General features: G+C 43.7%; 1 protein-coding gene and 1 long non-coding RNA gene across 2 annotated transcripts; one reads left to right on the top strand and one right to left on the bottom strand.

Moving 5' to 3' along the window:
* Positions 1 to 202: 202 nt before the first annotated feature.
* LOC144992283 (uncharacterized) lies at positions 203 to 2,531 on the bottom strand. The gene is made up of 2 exons (XR_013656155.1): positions 2,426 to 2,531; positions 203 to 1,620 (listed from the first exon to the last, which is right to left on the bottom strand). It is a non-coding gene; the product is annotated as an uncharacterized LOC144992283 (long non-coding RNA).
* Positions 2,014 to 20,673, top strand: LOC101169439 (sodium-dependent neutral amino acid transporter SLC6A17). Its single transcript, XM_011474625.4, has 12 exons — positions 2,014 to 2,755; positions 4,780 to 5,209; positions 10,668 to 10,825; positions 11,352 to 11,478; positions 13,667 to 13,848; positions 13,923 to 14,033; positions 14,110 to 14,351; positions 14,458 to 14,650; positions 14,721 to 14,913; positions 15,046 to 15,205; positions 15,284 to 15,446; positions 17,171 to 20,673. The coding sequence occupies exons 2-12, from the start codon at positions 4,927 to 4,929 to the stop codon at positions 17,576 to 17,578; spliced, it is 2,220 nt and encodes a 739-aa protein (XP_011472927.1). The 5' UTR covers positions 2,014 to 2,755; positions 4,780 to 4,926; the 3' UTR covers positions 17,579 to 20,673.
* The last annotated feature ends 147 nt before the right edge of the window (positions 20,674 to 20,820 follow it).

Genomic DNA, 20,820 nt, shown 5'->3' with positions numbered 1-20,820 from the left:
GTTTCTTTTTGCTTCTGCAATTATTGAACAATAAGGTGGTGACAAAATGTTATGTAAAAATGATCTACAAATATGTGAAACAAAATTTTAGAATAAAAAATGATCACAACGATTTTGAGAGGTATGGAAGAAAGCTATTTTTAAAAATTATAGACATTATTGTGATCTGGATTAAAAGTGTTTTCAGACTCTCCTTTCATGGTTTTGCTTTTTTTTTTTTTTTATCTTTTTGAAACTGGTGGTAGAAGGTTTTCCTTTGGACAACCGGGACCTTCATCTGCCACTAAAAGGAAAAAATAAAAACATGGAAGTCTTAACTCTGACTGTGCTGAGAAAAGTAGGCAGAAGGTATAATTGCTATCCTTTTTTGTTGTAATATTTACATCGAACATCACATCACTAATTTAGGGTTATTTGTGCTTCACATAGAATGTTTGACAAAATCACCACAAATTATTACAAGCGATTACTGCGCAGGAGGCCACTGAGCTGTGTCTGATTAGACCCTTGTGCCATCTTGTGGGGTCATCTAGACCCACTAGACAGTGCTCTGAACCTTTTTTCTTCAATGATTTGTGATCTTCACTGGTGTCCATGGATTACATGAAATCTTTCCACCTTTATCCACCTTTGTCATGGTAGGGAGAACACGTCAATGGAAGGGTCATCTGGACCCCACAAGATAGCACAAGGGTCAAAACTATTATTTCTGTAGTACACATTCATTTTTTAATTGATATAAAAAGGCTAAAATATATCTTAAACCAATTGATTTCCCTCCTCTTGCACTTGTCTTACATGACAACAAGAACCAGTTTAGGTGATGACATTTCCTCTTTTGCTCATAAGTCTAATAGTCAATGGATTGCTGTCGTCCATCCTCAGTGCCTCCCTGCATGTTTTCTCCAACCTTCCCGGTCTCAGTGTATTCTGCCACAAGAGGCTGTTCAAACGTCAAAAGGCCTCAGCCACTGACCAGAATGAAATGCATCACCAGTCAAATCTCATGGAGAGAATGTGGAGATGGCAGACGAGGTTTGTCATACGATCCTGAGGTTGCTGTGGTAACGGTTCCTGGTTCACTTAGTGAAGGTGCACTACATCAGCATCACTGCACGAGGACCTGCAGATCGGATAACGCCAGCATGAAACAACACTTTTTTAAACGCAAAAACAATTTGAAGTGGATCCGCTTCAAAGGCTTTTGAGCTCTCACGGGAAGTTTATTCTTTTTGGTTGGGTATCATCTCCAAAAATAATCATACTACGTTGAAAATTCAATAAATAGATGCAGATGAAGCAGCTCAAACAGCAATGCATCTTTGTGCGCCGAGGAGGCAGAGATGCAGGACAAAATAAATCCTCTTTGAGCAGGATGAAAAATGCCCTTTAGATACAATCTTCTTCCTCGACCCAGGAGGCGTTAAAGAATATTCTGTTAGAAGGTGCAAGATTTACGGTCCCCTGGGTGTCTGCGGTGTCACATGTCCAGTGTCTTCATGCAGCAGTGACAGGCCAGTTCCTTACAGCTCGATCAATGAGATCACATTTATGGTGTGAGCTTTCCACACAACAGCTCCATTTGTGAAGCGGTTTGGTTGGATTTTTTTTCGCTGCATCCTAAAAGTAACAAAAAGAGTAGAAACACAACACTTTATTGTTGTACTTCAATGAAAAAGGATGTATTCCCCTGTCTGTGTTAAAAAAAAGAAAATAAATCTGGGTTCTTTCCTGCCCCTAACTTCAAGTGGTGTCAAGCCGAAGTCAATAAACGAATCAGTCAATGAACAGCAGAACCACCAACTGTCTCCTGATTTCTCCTTCAGTCAATTACCACTGGAAAAAAAAGATCATTTGTGTGTCAGCTACACTTAAATGCTGCAAGACAGGACAGGGTTATATCAGGGTTTTCCAAATGAAACATTTAAAAATGTCATAGTGGTTCACAGTAGTGCACATATGTCAGATACTTTACAAATAATGTGAATATTATGGAAAAGTGTATTCATTTCCATATTTCTGTTCAAAAAAGAAACTTTCATTGAGGTCCCACAAAAACAGGACTTTTAGTAAATTTGAGAACTCTAGAGAAATCTCCACCAACTCTCAGCTTTAGCAAGAAGATACAAACAGAGATTATGATCACATAATTAAAATAAAGTATTTTCAAAATGATCTGTCCATCTTCAATACTTCGGTAGTCTGGGGAGGGGCCATACTGTTGCAGTGATGCTGGACTGAAGGAAGCAGAGTTCACCAACACCAGAGCTGGACAAATCCTGACTGACTGGAGAGATTTCACACTGGACCTCCAGCAGCTCGAGTTCTGCTTTTTTATTTCTCATTTATTGGTTGTTTTCTTTTAATAAGTAGTTTTGGAGCTTTTTAGTCAAACCCAAACAAGGAAAAAGGTGCTGAATTTCACCTTGTGAGTCCCACGTCCTCCGACAGGAGTGGATAACCTTGACCAACGCCTCTCAGTGTTTCGCCCGTTTCTTTCACTCTCACGCGTGGACTATCGGCTCCAAGCCTTTCACGGGGCGGGGGAGCATCTTGAGCAGCCCTCCGTGCGTCACGGCGCGCTCTGGACTCTCCGCCCCGCATGACAATTGTTGTGATGACGCCGCGTCCTGCCGCTGTCCTGTGAGAGCACACTGACATCCTTCTCCGTGGACACATCCACGCCGCTCCCGCACAGCATCACAGACCAGCACCGGTTTCTCCGAACCTGGATGATTCTGAAAACTGCAAACAGGTAAGAGAAACAAAGCAGTATTCCCTGCTTCTCCATCCTGATCTCATATTATGACGGATAAGTGAATTCAGATGACGTGGAGAGTTCAGTGCAGAAGTTAAAAAACCTTTCTCACGTTGAAACAGAGAGACAAATCTGACTCGGATTTGAATCTTCTAGTCCATGAGCTCACAGAAGTTAACCGGGAGCGCGCGTGACCTTGACTGAACAAAAGTCGCAGGAAGAGTTAAAACGAGGCAGAGCATCCCAGCTGACCAGCAGTTAAGTCAGGTGGTCTCCGCTGCTGAGACCTGAGATCCAAAAGATTTGTGCGCATGTGCGCATCAAAGCGCAATTTGACAAGCATTTCTGTACGCTGTTTCCTTATTGTTGGGGCCCAATTTTACTTTTAAAGCCATGCATAATAATAATCCAGGAGTTTGTGCCTGAAGCAGATGCTGGTTGTTGAACTGTCAGCTTTGTTGACCCTCCTGATGACCCCCCTGTCGTGCAGGGGTTTGACGGATGAGAAATGACCAAAACAGGAAGTTTGCTTCTGTTAATAGAAAAGTCTAAAATTGTGTTTGATGCAGGAAAGCACCAAGGGAACAATCATTTCATCCCGTTGCATTTGCGTAAAGAAGCAGTGACAAAGACTTTTGATCAAACGAGTCATTACGCTTGACTGGCTGAAGCTGAAACAGCTTCTTTTGTGAAATTAGAACAGTGTCTGTCGTCACACAGCTTCATTAAAACAGGCTGAGTTTCACTGCAACCACAACACATTTAGTAAAATATTCATTTATTTGTTGAATTCTCATCCAAAACCTTTGATTTGTAGCTATGGTAACCTGAGTTTATCAAACTATCAATACATGAAGGTGGAACAATTATCAATAAAAGTATCAAATTACAATACATAACATTGTTTTGTTTCCTGTAAAAATACAGTAACAGCATTCCATGAGTGAATCAGTACTTATTTTTTTTAATAAAGATGTATTTGATTTGATAAACCAAAGTATTCAAACTTTATTTAAAACAGAAAAGAGTGCAGCTCAGACTAAAGCAAATCTGATTTGCTGTGTTTTACAGGAAAAAAAAACCTTAGAAAAGTACTGAAATACTCAAACTGCAGGAGTGTAGCATGTGAGTGACGCATGTCAGCCGCGTTTTTTCCTGCTGGATTAACGGATGGAAGACCAGCAGGACCAATGGGATGATGCAACTGAAGATGGATGTTGCATTGGATTGAATGAGATGGCAGAAAGGCGGCGCTGGCAGAGTTTGGCTGTAACATGTGGGATTATGCAGACTTGTAAATGGCTGCTTGTGGATTATTGCATCCTGGGCTGAACTCAGAAGCATTTTAGGCAGGAGAGCACACATGTGAAGGTCAGCTGCAGCTTCCTTGCGTTTCTCAGGAGCATTCGTGCTCTCATGTAAACATCGAGGGCTGCTGAGCACCACTGCTGACGCAGCATGTCGGCTCCAGCATCCCTTTTGTTTCCTTTCCCCACCAGCTTCTCATGATGGAAGACGACTTTGTTTTTCAATATCCTGATGTAGCTCCCGAGAACATGTGGGGGCACTTCAGAGCGCCACTTCCTCCATTAGAGTTTGGGATGAACCAACCACTAAAAGAGGGGTCAGGATAGATGCTGCCGAGGCTTCAGAGGATTAGGGGATTTATATAAAAACATAGCTAAAGTTAAGCCCTGGAGAGCGGGGAAATTAAGTAGAGCAATTTACAGGATAAAGGACTCTTTTTTTTGTCTAAAATGATTCCATAACAGAGAGAAGATGGGGCAAGTTTACATATCAGTGTACCAAAATGTTATCCTGTCTTTGAGATGGCATCTGGAGACACAAAACCACGTGATCCAGTGTTATCACAGGCATTGAATAGAGGAATGATGGAGTCAGCATCTGGATGAGAGTTAATTCAGGACAGGAAAAGGAGAGCTGGACTTCATTTGCAGAACTGTTTTAGATCAGCAGATTGTTGCAGGTTTAAACTGGACCTTTCTGTTGTCCTGATGCAGGACCTGAATCCAGGAGCTGAGGTCCAGCTGTGACCCCCCATCATCGCCCCAACAGCTGCAGTTTTCTGGCCACTCTTTCTTTCTGTCGCTCCCCATTCTCCTCCGCCTCTTTCCACTCCTGCCCCCTCCCCGCCCTCAGCCTCCCTGATGCCGAAGAACAGCAAGGTGACGCAGCGCGAGCAGAGCCACGAGCACGTCACAGAGTCTGTGGCTGACCTGCTCGCAAATGAGGAGCTGCTGGATTACAAGAGCAGCTCCCTGACCGTGGGGGCGGCCTCAGAGAAGAAGGTCCCGCAGATAGAAGTGCCCGAAAACGATGGCCGGCCCGCCTGGAACAGCAAGCTGCAGTACATTCTGGCCCAGGTGGGCTTCTCTGTTGGGCTGGGGAACGTGTGGCGCTTCCCGTACCTGTGCCAGAAGAACGGCGGAGGTGAGCTGGGGGGGGCGACAAGAGTAAAAACATGTGAGGAAGAAGCAAAAGAATCAGATTAAAGAGAAACTATGACATTTAAAAAATCTTTATGTATAGAAACAAGACAGAGGAACAAATATTTTTGTTCTCTTTTAACATTCAGACTGTGCAATTCTGCTCAAATGTTTCCAAGAATTTCCCTTTTTTCTCTCTCAGTATTTCTGTTCAATTCTGTAATTATTTTAGTTTCAGTGCCTCCTTGAAATTCCAGACATCCGTGTGGATGTTTGGAAAGTCATTGCTGGGATCCATTCATCCATTTTCAGAACCCGTTGACTCCTTTTCAGGATTACAGGGTTGTTGAAGATAACCCCGCCGTGTTGGATGAAGGGTGTGGGACACCCTGGACGGGTCCCCCAGTCTGTTGCAGGGCCACACACTCACATAGGGATCATTCAGAGACACCAATGAACCCATTAAGCATGTTCTGGGACTGTGGGAGGAAGCCAGAAGGCCCAGAGAAACCCACACATGCATGAGGACGACATTTGTTATTTAACCCTTGTGCTATCCTAGGCACTTTAACATTGGGAGTTGGGTCATCTAGACCCACTAAGCCAGGGGTCGGCAACCCAAAATGTTGAAAAAAGCCAAATTGGACGGAAAAAACAAAAAACAAAAATGTCTGGAGCCGCAAAATATTAAAAGCCCTATTTAAGCCTGATAATGAAGGCAACACATGCAATATGTATCTATATTAGCTATATTAGCCTACTATCAAAATGACTAAGTTGCTACAAATACATAATGAGCATTATTAACGATTAAATGTTTATTTGCCCTGCAGTGCATTCTGCGGAGAACGACGCGTCACGTGACTGCTCTGTTGTGGAAGTTTAACTTCATTACAATATCAATGAATTATGTTTCATTGCTTTGATAAAATTAAAGAAATGTAATAAAGAAATCCGATTTTTTATGTCATTTTTATTTTGAGGATTCGAACAAAAAAACAATAAAAAACAATAAAATGGAACGTGCATAACGCGCCCCATGACAGTCAGCTTGAGCTCGAATGACAGAACAGCTTCAAGCATTTGCGGCGCCTGCAGACTTTCATTCAGCTCGTTTAGGTGGCTTCTCACAGTCACATCCACCAAAAAGTGCAGCTTTTAGAGCCACTCAGTATCTTCCAGTTGCGGGTAGTTCAGGTCTTTGCTTTACAGGAATGTTTTCACGTGTTCTAAACAGACGACAAAGTGACGCAAATGTCACCTCTGGACAGCCATCGGACTTTGTTGTGTAGCAGGAGAACAAAATATTTCCTTTCAACTTCATCAAGCAATGCACGGAACTGACGGTGGTTCCATTTCCATCAGCCACCTGCCTAGCGGTCCGTAAAAGTAAATAATAAATAAAAATAAAAAAAGCCCTGCTGGTAGAAACGTGTGTCGCAGGCTATGACGCAAATTTTCGTTGACAGAAATGTTGAAATTGTAGTGGCGGTCATGTGCATTTTAGGTCTGTTAGCAGCAGGGGATTGTGGGATGTGGGATGATGATCTTATTAGGGCTCAGCAGGAGCGTTTCTGTTTGCCCACGTTTCTTTTCATATGGCAGTTTTGTTGTTCCACCTTAGTTCATTCTTCCTGTTATGTTGTTTCTTTATGTTGCACCATGAGTGTGGGAGGGAGAGAGGTTGATGACCCCCTGTGTAATGTTCAATGTGGTGTGTGTTCAAAATAAATGGACGTAACTGAGCTTGATAGCCTGGAAAGAGGCTGCGCTCTCAGCTTTTCTATTTGGCTCCACTTCTCTGACACTTTTCGGAGTCGTGTGCTATTTGGGTCACGGACAGTTCTCTAACGCAGCCAGTTGATTGACAGCTCATTATTTTTGACAGCTTGGCTCCCGTATTTCCCGCTGTAAGTGACGTACCTGCTGGGCGTTACAATATTTTTTCTACACATTCAATACTTACAGTATTGGAAAGCGTTAAAAATGTTTGTGTCTTGTTTGTCCTCCTACAGAAACCATATCCATCCATCTTTTTACATTTTCAAACATTTTTGAAAATGCTCCAGGGAGCCACTAGGGCAGCGCTAAAGAGCCGCATGCGGCTCCTGAGCCGCGGGTTGCCGACCCCCGCTCTAGACAGTGCTCTGAACCTTTTTTCTTCAATGATTTGTGATCTTCACTGGTGTCCATGGATTACATGAAATCTTTCCACCTTTATCCACCTTTGTCATGGTAGGGAGAACACGTCAATGTAAGGGTGGGGTCATCTAAGATAGCACAAGGGTTAAGGGGGGAGGGATGTTTTGGTCAGTATCCCCAGAAATTCCTGCAAATTCCTTGAACTACTTGGTGATTTGATGCACTGAAGGGAGTTTGCTGCTCACTTTGCTTGAACAAACCGGACTATGATCAATCCTTGTGATTTACCAAAGTGGAGCTCCTCTGCATGTTTGTTTGACAAATACCCCAACAATTTTTCCCACCCTGCTTTTGCATTGAATCATGAAAACAATCCTCACTTCACATCATCTTTAAAACTTTTATTTATTACAGAATATGTTTAAATGTTTTGATTTAATGCCTCAGACAAATGAAACATCAATAATGTGACCATGAATCAAAGTCGACATACACTGAAGAACTTCTATTTTTTGTAATATTTGGTGTATTTCTGATCAGAGGCTGTAAATGTCTGTGCACACGCACAAATCACAGCTCTCTGCTTGTTTGTTTGCTGGAGCCAAAATCCGTTTTAACTCTTCACTTTACTGGCCATCAACCATCCAAAACTACTCTCCCCATCATTGAGTTCCGAGTTTGTCCAGGGAGCGGCCGCCCTGTGCAGAAAAGTCTAAATATAGCTGCTGTATTGATTACTACAGGCAGCAGGGGCGGCCGAGCACCATTGATACTCTAAACGGAGAGAGGCTGCGGGGAGGCTTATGGTCTGGGATGCATCTGAGTGGAATCTCAGTCTCAGGGAAAATAGAGGCTTCATCCTGATGTATTTCACCTCCAATCTGTCAGTTTGAGCTTCTCTGTCGGCACATTATTTACCTTGCAGACGTGGGATTTATTGCTTGTTGGCAGGATTGATCCCATTCCCAGTCTTGTAGGTTAAGTGACCTGGCATGAATCCATCTGCCAGTGTGCAATTTGCTGTCTGACAGCCAATTACACGCATTAAAGACTGTGCTGTCTGCACCCCCACCTGCTTTATTTTTCATTCATTTGCTTTTATTTGTGGACTGTGCTCTTCATTTTTCTCTCTCGCTTTGCTCCAATTGTCATTTATCATCTCTGCTGTTTAAGCCGTCTCCTTTTTATTATGAATTAAGGTCCGTAAGAGATGATTTAAGGGAGTTAGCAGCATTTAACTGCCTCCCTGGTGCAGCTTACTTGGTCTGGCCGATCCTCTCTCTGCCTCGTTAACTTTCCCCTGACATAAAGTGTCTGTAAGTGGATGGGACTCCTCTTTTTGATGTGTTAACGGTCCCTGTTTTCCTTCCGATGAGTCGCCATCGACACACAGAACACGGCATCTTGAATGAATGAATGAAAACTTTATCAATCCCAACAAGGAGAAACTCAGTTCCAGTACATCTCGATGAAGAAGGTCAGACAAACAGCAACACAGGATACACACACACATCTCGAGAGGTTACTGAGGTCAATGCAGCCGAGCGCCTTAGATGACCTGCGCCGGCGCACCTTTGTATAGCATGCAGATGGACCACGAAGAGGGCCGGGGGTTGGGTTTGGTGACAAAAAAAAGTCGTATCCCTACACTGCGTACAATGTGTTGATACAAGAAGAAAACTACACCGTTTAAACACAAATAGCACATATTCAGACAGAGACACAGTACATGAGGCTCAGGGGGGAAACGGTGGTGGACGGGAGTGGGGGGCCCCCCATGAGTCTGTCCATCAGGTGCAGCTCCGTGAGCTTGATGTGTCCCTCGAGGATGGAACTCTCTCATGTGGAAAGTTAAGCATTTCTCCAAATTAACTGGATTTTGGAAAGGTGCTCATGTAAAATTAAAAGGTCAATACTCCTCATGTAAACAGTAAATAATTAAAATCTAATTTGGAAACAATTTGAGTGACCAGCAGCATAGCATATCATATGTAGACAGGATTCAATGAACTGGAGCTGATGCTTTATTCCAGTGGGATTCTGCACAAGTCTGCTGAACGGAAGAAGTTGCAGGAAAAAGTCTTTTCGCGATCTTAAAGTCTAAACGTTGCATCTGAGAAAACAGCAGGAAAGTATTATTTGCAGCGAGTGGGGGAAAAAAAACAATGAATCATGATGTCAAAGTGTTGTGAGACGATGCACAATGCAGTGTGTGCAGATGTGCTGGATAAATTGCATGTGGGAAAGAATTCTGCTAAACACTTTGCTCCGAAATCTCCATTAGTTCTTTTCCTGGAAACATTTTTCATGTCACACAATGTGGAATTAAAGCAGCGAGCTGCGTTAAATGAGCCACAGACGCTTCCCGCCCTCGCCACTCCCGCCTGGTCATAGCTGCACGTGACAAATGCATGAAAAAAGACCTTTTTTTAAATGACGACATTTCTGTTGGTTTTATCTCCATAGCAACCATTTCATTTTTTGGTCGCCTGGAGGTGACGAAAAGGTCTACGTAATCTTTAGAAGAATCAACCAAAGAATCATTTTGGATTTCCTTGGCAACAAAGTTTTTTTGTCAACCGCGCTCACATTCCTAAAATACTCATGTATTTAGTCAGATTGTTGATTCATGTGTTACATTTTTGCAATCTTCAAAATGGAGGAGAACAGCGCTTTTCCGAGCTTGCCACGGTAATGCCGTTGAAAATCTATAAAATTTTAAAACCAAGTAGTTTCCTTACGATATTCGTAAAGTTGGGAAATAATAGATCGAAATCACGGGAAGGACATTAAATTTGTTGCCGCTACCAAAGGTTGTTTTTGTTTTGATAGAAATTAAGATGGTGACCTCTTCCTAGGCTCAAAGGTCAACAAAACTTTGGTTGTGGTTGTAGACTTGAGCTTGTGGCACGTGTGTGAAATTGTGAAGATTGCTTAAACAAAAGTTGTATTTTCCCATATTGTGCGACAATGTGAAAAATGCCAAATTTGCCAAAAAACAGCCGCCAAGCCCAAGGTCATGTGGTTCCAACACTTCCTTTGGACATGCGCCCTGTTTTTTGAGCACCATAAGAGATTTTTAAGGTTTCTCCCGCTGTGATATCATAATATTTTTGGAAAGGGGGGGCCTCTCCACGGGGCACTGAGTATGTGCACATTTTGAGTGGCGGGGAAGAAATTTCCTCTGAAAGGCGCAGTAAGAACTATCTGGCCCTTCCAGAACAGGACAGAATGAAAATGACTGAACGCTCAACAGTAAAAATTGTTCTTATGTGAAAGAAAAAAATAAGTGATGTTTATCTTGAACAAATGTTTTTTAGGGGCTTATTTGGTTCCTTACTTCATCCTCCTCCTCATCATCGGCATCCCGCTCTTTTTCTTGGAGCTGGCGGTGGGTCAGAAGATCCGGCGTGGGAGCATCGGAGTGTGGAACTATGTCTGTCCTCGTCTGGGAGGGATAGGAATGTCAAGTCTGATGGTGAGGACATGTTTCCCTCTCGCCGCCACATCTTCAGCACGTTTCACTGAAAAGATCCTTCCTCACCGTGAAGCTCCAGCAGCGTGTTTGGGATTAAACCTGGAGGAAGAGCGGTCAAAGCATGCGGGCCGGCCGGCCGGCTCTGAGACACAACTAGACACATTTAACTGTGTGATTCGTAAAAGGGAAATGCCTTCATTCATCGGTATGCAGGAGCATGCCTGTCATCACGACCCAAGCAACTGAGCCTTTTCTTCAGTGTTGCAGGCCCAGAAGCAGCTATAAATACCTCTTAAAAGGCCTCTGCTGAGAAGAGAGATCTTTAATAATTCATGCTTTTCTTCAACCTTATTTAGCATCTGAAAGTCCTCACTGCTGCTTACAGACTGACTGCATCACGTGACAGGATCAAACCCTGCTGCCTCCTGGTTCTGCAGATATCGGATGTTCTGAATGCTGACAGTAACTGTGTTTCCCATCATGCCTGTTTACATCCTTGACCTTTACATTTACCTTTTCCATCTAGGTGTGTGGATTTGTAGGTCTCTACTATAACGTGATCATCGGTTGGAGCATCTTCTACTTTTTCCAGTCCTTCCAGTACCCTCTACCATGGAGCGACTGTCCCATCAGGAAGAACGGGAGTCTGGCCAGTAAGTGACATTAGAGACGAAAACAGAATTTTTAAAATATCGCTCAGTTAAGAGATACCATTAAACAGCGTTTATCTGATCATGGTGGCCATTAAAATGTTTTTAAACTACCGCAATTAGTGAGATATTTTATAAAACACATTTCAGTAAGGAGAGAGATAATAAATGCAAATACGATTTTATTTGCATCACAGAAAAATGTGCGTGAAATAAGTCCATAATCTTTTGGCAGATTGAGGCTGGGCCAATAATGTTTGCATGCTTGGGATGAACTCCAGAACATGGACGTTGATGACGGTTACATTCATGAATTTAAAGACAAAAACATGACTCTGGTTGGCTGAGAAAACAGGTGGGCTATTTAGCGATTGGTTAAAAGTAGAGATACAACAATTTGGTTCACGCTTTGGTTCAAACCTCAATTTTTGAGTCAGTTTTGTTTTGATTCAATATATGATTTGTGTATTACAAACCAACAATGAAAACCCTTAAGAATTCAGAAAAATACTCTATGTAACCCTTGTGATATCCTCGGCACTTTAACATTGGGAGTTGGGTCATCTGGACCCACTAGACAGTGCACTAAACCTTTTTTCTTTTTTCGATCCTCACTGGTGTCCATGGATTACATGAAATCTTTCCACCTTTATCCACCTTTGTCATGGTAGGGAGAACACGTCAATGTAAGGGTTGATCATCTAAGACAGCACAAGGGTTAATTAGCTTCTAATCAAGTAACATGAAGTAAAAACCTTTCAGTTTGCTAATACTAAGCCTGGTGTAATGTAATAAAACAATAAATAAATTCTTCTTAAATTTACCACAGCACTCACGTTTGACACTTTCGATGTAAACACACCGATATGCTGTAGGGACGCACTTTTCCCCACCATTCGGTTCATTTTTACACCGAGAATTGTGGCATCCTAGTTCAGAAGAGAAGGCCAAATTGACAATAGTATTTAGAGCGACGTAACAATCCAGTGTACCCGGAAGTGAGAGACGTCTTTATTATTGAAATTGTGCCAAAAATGGAGATGAAGCAAAGCAGGTAAAAAAAACACTATGGGGACCCTTAGCAAAAAGTAGTCTACTTAAATGTATTACTAGTATGTTAAGTCAATACAAATAGCGAGGCAGTTTCCTTGAAGTTTACTTTTTATATACTATCTATTTATTGCAACTTCCTCTGAAGAAGTATTCAGTTTGTATATTCCCTAAAATACATGTGCATGTATAGTCTATACTTACAAATACTCTAGATTACGTAATAATATAAAGTTCAGGTGTACTACTTTCTGCAAAGAGAAATGAAGTTTCCCAAAGGAGTAGAAACTGAACAATAGTTTAAAAGAAAAGTATTTTTTGTGTCTGTATATGTGAAGGTAGTACTTTGAATCACACAGAAGGTATTTTTTACTGTGCACAAGTAAAAGGACTGTAAAAATGTAGATGTGCAGCTCTGCTGGAGATTTCAAGTGTCCTCATCTGGGTTTGTGCATTTGTGAAACAGGTCAATGTGCAACAATATGTCTTGCTGTTTTCCTGCAACATAAAATAGAATAAAAACATTTGAACTATCAAGATGAAAGATAAAATGTAAATGAAAACAATGTATTGTTCTTAAGAGGCACAAACTTTTTTTTACTTTTTTTCCCACTTCTTGGATAAAATCCAGACTCAAACCATCTGGAGTTCTTTCAATCAGAAGCATTATGATCAGTGGTGACCATAATTATGGTTGCATTTTCACAAAGCAACCACCTCGACCTTCAAAGCATGACTCAGCAAAGCTTGCTGGCACGGGGATGGCGAGCCGATGAGGGACAGCAGCAGAATGTCAGATTTTTCTATGCATCACTTATGACAGACCCAGTCACCATGACAACCAAACTCAACCCCTGAATATGTTGTTCCTGAAACATTTGAAGCTTTCCCGAGGAGCAGTAGAGAAGAAACTGTAATTATAATTTCTCCAAGGATGATCGTCCACCAAAACAGATGTGTTTCTGGGATGTGGAGCTTTATGCTCTGCATACTAAATGCACAGATGACCTTGTTGAGATCACACACGAGCACCGGAGAGATGGAACCAGCAGAGAATTGAGCGTTTCAGCTCCAGCCCTCGTTTTTCTGAGTGTCTTTTTGATCAAACAAGTGAAGCTCCAATTTCTCCCTCTGGTTTAAGTCGTAGAGCCGGAGTGCGAGAAAAGCTCGGCTACGACCTACTTCTGGTACCGTCAGACTCTGAACACGACCAGCACTATAGCGGAGAGCGGCGGGCTGAATGTGAAAATGACCCTGTCCCTGCTGGTGGCCTGGATTATCGTCTGCCTCGCCGTCATTAAAGGGATAGCCTCCTCTGGAAAGGTGCAGTTCTGAAAAGAGAAAAACGTAAAGCCAGTCTTTTCCTGAGTTCACGTCTTTTCATGCCGCTTCCTCAGGTGATGTACTTCAGCTCCCTGTTCCCCTACGTGGTGCTGTTCTGCTTCCTGGTCAGAGGTTTGATGCTGAAAGGATCAATCGATGGGATCGCTCACATGTTCACTCCAAAGGTTAGACTGACGGCGTTGCATCTGAGCGCCATGCTCAGCTTTGTTCTGACCCACACCACGTTTCTGCATGGCTCAGCTGGAGAAGATGTTGGAGCCGCAGGTGTGGAGGGAAGCCGCCACGCAGGTCTTCTTCGCCCTGGGTCTGGGCTTCGGAGGAGTGATCGCCTTCTCCAGTTACAACAAGATAGACAACAACTGTCACTTTGATGCCGTGCTCGTTTCCTTCATCAACTTCTTCACCTCCATTCTGGCCACGCTGGTGGTGTTTGCCGTGCTGGGCTTCAAAGCGAACATCATGAACGAGAAATGTGTCTCAGAGTAAGTTGCTTTACCTTTGTGCAAACCGCGGGTCAGAATTCAGAGCAAATGCTCAGAACTGGGATCATCTTTTGATATTTTGGATTCTGCTCTTTTATTTCTGAAGGAATGCAGAAAAGATTCTGGGATACCTCAACTCTAATGTGCTGAGTCACGATCTAATTCCTCCACATGTCAACTTCTCTCGTCTGACCACATCAGACTACGCTGAGCTGTACGGGGTCATCAAGACGGTCAAGGAGGACGGTTTTGCCAGGCTGGGTCTAGATCCTTGTCTCCTGGAGGATGAGCTGAACAAGGTCTGTCTGCGGCTCTCTCTCACGTTCACCTCGTGTGTCTGCAGTGACAGCACTGAGTGTTCCTCCACAGGCTGTCCAGGGCACCGGCTTGGCCTTCATCGCCTTCACGGAGGCTATGACGCATTTCCCGGCTTCCCCTTTCTGGTCCGTCATGTTCTTCTTCATGCTCATCAACCTCGGTCTGGGGAGCATGATCGGCACCATGACTGGAATCACAACACCCGTCCTCGACGCCTACAAAGTCCAGAAGGAGCTACTCACAGGTCCAACCTCCCTCAGCAGCCCGACACTTCTTCAATTACGTCAATCTATACGCTCCTTTGAGTCAACTGACTGTAATCGCATGCTTTGCTGCAGGAGCGTTCAATGTTCTGCTTTTGTTTGGTCTGTTTCAGTGTGTTGCTGCATTGTGGCATTTTTTTGTGGCCTGCTGTTTGTTCAGCGCTCAGGAAACTACTTTGTCACCATGTTTGATGACTACTCTGCCGGTCTGCCTCTGACTGTGGTGGTCATCCTGGAAAACATCTCTGTCTCCTGGGTTTATGGCGCTAAGAGGTTAGCTGGTGTGTCTAAGCTGGAGGACTTCGTGTGATGCTGTTTTGGTTCTAGAAAAGTATTCTTCCTCCTTGGCAGATTCATGCAAGACCTGGAGGACATGTTGGGTTTCCGTCCGTCCATACTCTACTTCTACCTGTGGAAGTACGTCTCCCCCCTGTGTCTCATTGTTCTCATCTCAGCCACCGTCATAGAGATGGCCATCAGCCCACCAGGATACAACGCTTGGGTGGAAGAGCTGGTCAGTGTCTGCGTGTGTGGTTTCATGGCGTTAGACATCAGAACATGTAACACATAACTCAAGGATCGTGCTGGAAACTCATACGGCAGCACAGCAGCACATGGATGCAGACAGCCATGAACTAACGTTGTATGAAAATGTTTTAGATTTTCATTTTCATATAAACAAGGGTTTGAGTGTCCAAATCCATCCATCTGAGTAAGACTTTTATTCTGGAAGGACATCCGAAACCCAGAATGTCTTTTAGGCCTAAAAATTGGTCAAACCTGTACGGGGCACGCAGGTGATCACTCATCGCAGAGCAAAAACATTCATGCACAGTTTTCCTACGGGCGCGCTGCAGGCAGCAGGTCGCAGCAAACACTAAACACGTAAGGGTAAGGGTAAAGTAGGTGAGCCGCAGGCAGGTTGTACGGGGTTTTCAATTTTTCAACCCACCAAATACCTACACACTGTGCAAAGAGGCTGTTAGTGCTGTTCAAGTGATAAGTGTGCACCCGTTGTGTGAACCTCCTGCACAGCTTGACTATTGGAAATGAGGACCTTCGACAATCAGTGGGTTGTTTGTGTGGACATCCTTTGACCGCACAGGCTCAGACAAACCAGAAACCTGCAGCAACCACAGAGATCAATCCCCACACAGGTTCTCGTTACTGCCCCATTACTTTGATGACCATGAAGGCGGAGCATCAGCTCTGGTTGTCTGTCGCTAGATGACTCAGCTACTCTCCCTGCTGCTGCAGGGAGGATATAGCTACAATAAAGATCCTCAGAAGGGACGTTTTTAGCTGTGAGGGACAGTAGGAGCCTACACAACAGTCAGAGCTCACATACTTCCACTTTTTTGAAGCTCTTAATTATCCCCGATCTCGTAAATCTCATTAAGGTAGGACCTATTGTAGATACAGCTGCTGACCTGACATGCAGTTTACAATCACTCCCGTCTGCTGTTTCATAAAAGCGTGGACACGCCCACAACCGCTCATTCAGAGGCTTCAGACCCTTATGAAGTTTGGCCAACTCAAGGATTTACAACATCTGAGTCAACCTTCTGTCAGGATTCTGAAAGTTGTGTCAGAATTCTATCAAAAGATTTTAATGATGTCACTAACATTAAGTGCATTCAAATCCCTGCCGGGTCCTTTCTGTGTGGAGTTTGCCTCTTCTCCTGGTGCATGCGTGGGTTTCCTGGGGTTCCACCCACAGTCCAAAAACATGCTTCATAGGACAATTGGTTTCTCTAAATTGCCCCAAGGTGGTTGGGCCTGCAACAGGCTGCTGACCTGTTCAGGGGGATCCCCACCTGCACCCAACGGTAGCTTTAGCAAGCTCGTGACCCCAAAAGGGATTCCCTGGGTCCAGAAGATACAGTAGTTGCATTTCATGATAGAACTCCAAATTTGGAGAAGATGGGTAAAACTTAGGCTTTATTCTGACTTCAAGGAATAAAACAATCTAAATTTATATATTTTCTCACGTAGGCTCTTGTCCTCCTCTGTATCAATCGTCTTATATACAACATTGCATTATTAACAGCAAATGTTAAGAGATTTGGGGTAATCTGGTACCATAGAGTGGCCATGTCAGAGGAGCCTGTCATCTTTTTTGTTGTTAATCAGAGTTAAATGTGTGATGGCAGTAGTGTTATAAATGCGTAAATGATCCCAGGGTTGTGTTGTAGCTGTTTGTTGTCATCCTAATCCCAACCTGTTGTTGTGCTGCAGGCGCAGGAGCAGTTCCAGAGCTACCCTCCCTGGGCTCTGGTCATGTGCTTCGCTCTCATTGCGGTGGCAATGCTTCCCCTCCCCCTCGTCTTCATCGCACGCCAGTTCAACCTGATGTCAGACGGCTCCAACAAGCTGGCCGTCTCCTACCGTAAGACCATGATGAAGGACATATCAAGCCTGGAGGACCAGGATGAGGCAAGATCCATCCTCGGGGCCAAACCTGGCGAGGCGCCATCGTCCGCCGCAGCGCGCAGACCCTTCCTCACCCCGGGGAGCAACAAACCCCTGGATCCCAACTCTCTGTCTCCCAACATTTGCTACGGTACAGGCTACCAGAATGCAGCCATAAGCCCCACCACGCCATCGACTCCACCCACGCCCGCTACGCCAGAGTCAGACTCTTGAATGTTGCAGCCCCTCCCCTGACTCCCCGTCCTGCAGCACACTTTACTTTTCAGCCATAAAGTCTCCACTAAGATGAAGATGAACAAACTCCCCAAAATGACAACCTGACCAGATGTCCTGCAGGTTTCTTTGCTTCACGCGTCTGGATGAGAACTCCATTCAAGCAGAGCGCAAGCAGTTTATGGATTTTGCAGTTGATTAAGCTTCTGTTGAAACATCTCCAAACACTGTGTCTGAGAAGACGACCTCCTGCCCTTTTGCCCCCCGTCTTCTGAACCCCAGAAGACTGGCGTACTCTGCTCTGCACTCGTGTCGGCAAAGGATGAATGTAGGAGAGCAGAAAAGCACAGACAACTGCATCTGGTTATTATTCTCTAAGCAGTAAATTCCCTCGGACTTTCACCGCTGCCCTTCTGTGGCAGCAGAACCATTCTCATTTACCGTGTCAGAAGATCCACTTTCTGATCTGACCAAACCATCTCTGTGATAGGATTCCTTTGTGGCCGGAAGAAACTGAAGACTGCTTTAACCCCTGTGCTATCTGTGCCTCTAAGGCACGTTAACGTTAGGAGTGGGTCATCTGAACCCCATAAGACAGGTATCGGCTTGTTCAGCACACTGTCTTGTGCCTCCAAGGCACTTTAACGTTGGGAGTGGGTCATCTGGACCCCATAAGACAGTGCGCTGAACCTTTTTTCTTCACTGGTGTCCATGGATTTCATGAAATCCTCTCCACCTTTATCCACCTTTGTCCTGGTAGGGAGAACACGTCAATGTAAGGGTGGGGTCATCTGGACCCCACAAGATAGCACAGGGGTTATATGCTTCGATTTCTGTTCTTTCGGACTCCAAGTCAGGTAGCTATAGCGTCTTGCAGTTGTAGCTAAATCCTCTTTTTACATTTTCTTTTGAACAATCTTTGAAGGAGATGTCTGTGTGTTTCTCTTTGTTTGTTCTGAACATGTTCCTCATTTCAGTTCTTTCACCAAAGAGCAAAACGTGAAACACAGAGGAACTCTGATGCAACAGTTTCCATTCCACCACACGCTCACAATAAGACGAAAGCACAAGGCGATCAAAAACCCAGAACACTTTGTTTTTATCAGGCGGAAACGCAGAAATTCACTTTGTTTCTTCAACAGCATAACAGAGATTACTGTGCACAAACAAATGACACAATGTTTTGTGTTTAAGCACAAAATGTGGACGTTTTGTTTCTGACATTCACAATTTAAAAAAAAATGCACAAAAATACTTTTATTTAAAAGGAATAACATTTGTAAAAATGGACCAAAAAATGCTGAGATGAAAAAGCAGGAATTGAAATCCTCAGAAAAATGATCTGCTCCAGTTTGTGAATGTTGAGCCTGTTGAGCTAATGTAAACACACCATCTCACATAAAAACAACACAACCTCTTGTTTAATCGAAGCACACATTTAAAGCCATGACACAGAGGGACAAACTATTTTAACGCATAACTTTATATATGCAGGAATGTACAGGCTATGTATATAAAAGCTTTATCTTTACCAAGTATGGAGTTCATATTTCCCCCATGGTGACGCTTGTGGACAAACTGTATGTTGTGAGGTTTGTGTTGCGTTCTTCTTGTTGTGGGATGTTTGTCACATCTCAGGTGACATTCACTCACCTGTCCTCTCTGGATTTCCAGTTACAAGCAATATGTCAAAAAGTACTTGCATCTGCACTCACTTATGTTTCATCAGAGACGTCCAAACTAAGAAAGAGGCACGTCGGAGTTTTTCTGTTTTCTCCGTTTCTTTGAAAGCTTTTCTCCAAGCCTCTTTAGGGAGAGCAGAAACAAAACACAACTTGAAAATGATTGTTTAAATGTCTGGGGACGGGTGAGCCTCTGAGGCACAGTTAGACCATTGACTGTACATGAGAGCTGGACTGAGTGACCCCTCCCCCCTGGCGTTCCAACTAGGAAGTACCCGCTGGCTCCAAGAAACCAGAATCCCATTGACTTCTATGGCAACCACTCTGGCCAGTTAGGAGTGAGCTTGTTGGAAGTCCACACCCCCTTCCACTGAATGGAGGCTCAAAGGTCAAAGGTTTCCAATGTTTGACACGAGACCGCATACTTTTACTGAGGCCTCTGATTGAGCGAGAGCAGTTATTCTGCCCAATAGAATGGTTTCTCCATAGAAGTCCACGGCATTTGGAGCCAGCGGGTACTTCCTGTTTGGAACGCCAGGTGGGTGGGGTCTCTCAATCCACTTCTCAATGGTTTACAACCAATGGGGTAGACTTTCAGGTTTGGTTTTGGATTTAGTTACTGAAACTCAGGGTTTTTGTTCAAGTGACATGTGCTTAACACTGACTAACAAACACATCTCATAAAATACTGCGTTCAGAAGCATTAAGAAAACAAAATCATATTTTTCTGTGATATCGGGATTCCAAAGGAGTAGTGAATCATAAAATCAAATGTCTAGAGTTTGGTGTGTTGTCAGTCTGGCACTGCTGATGTCAATAACCAGTCCGCCATAAAGAGGTTTTTTTTATTTATTTATGTGAAGTATATTCATGTCTCAAAGAATAACTGTAGTGTTCTATGTATCAAAACATAACTATGAATGTGATTTATGCACTTTTCCTATGACAACAAGACCGTTGGCATTTGTTGTCCTGAAACGACCACATAACTACGGTGAGGGCAGAAGCGGCATCCCCATCCGCGGACTGCAGGACGGTTGCTCCGCCTCGGCTCATAGACTATAGGAATTATAGGAACCATCCTCTACTAATATAAGGGATATGTTCTTCTTTTTTAGTGCAATAGTGTGTGCATATATATGTAAGTGTGTGCAGGACCTTTAGCCTAGCGGTTAGAGACCATCAGTACAGCTGACAGATGTGGAAATGTCCCTTTAAAGCCTCCGTCCTTCCTCAGCCCTGTGATGCTCCAGACCCATCTAAATGAAGAGCGGACGCGCTGCTGCTGTATCTTTGGAAACTCTTGGTTTAAGGATGGAAAGCCAGTAGATGGGATGATCGATGCAGCTCTGCAGAGTGGATGCAGCTCTTAATGTAGCCAGTTGATACCAAAATAAAAGCTGTGACTCAGAATGACTAGTTTTTGTGTGATTTTCAGTGTAAAATACAAAGCTCTGTCTTTTCTCTGGATGCATGGAGGTCATACATTTTAAAAATGGTTTTCCAACCACCAGCCTCCAAAGTGATGACCGCCTCAGTCTCATCTGAACTTGGGGGGAA

Source organism: Oryzias latipes, chromosome 5 (assembly GCF_053564925.1).
Source record: "Oryzias latipes strain Hd-rR chromosome 5, Olatipes_Hd-rR_3.1".
NCBI lineage: Eukaryota > Metazoa > Chordata > Actinopteri > Beloniformes > Adrianichthyidae > Oryzias > Oryzias latipes.
This window is presented reverse-complemented; position numbering and strand designations above follow the sequence as displayed.

Bases quoted from the DNA above. Each gene is read 5' to 3' on its own strand.
- LOC101169439 (XM_011474625.4), top strand. From the start codon at position 4,927: ATGCCGAAGAACAGCAAGGTGACGCAGCGCGAGCAGAGCCACGAGCAC. The intron at 5,210-10,667 runs GTGAGCTGGGGG...AATGTTTTTTAG, and splicing joins GTGCCAGAAGAACGGCGGAG to GGGCTTATTTGGTTCCTTAC. The intron at 11,479-13,666 runs GTAAGTGACATT...CTCTGGTTTAAG, and splicing joins GAAGAACGGGAGTCTGGCCA to TCGTAGAGCCGGAGTGCGAG.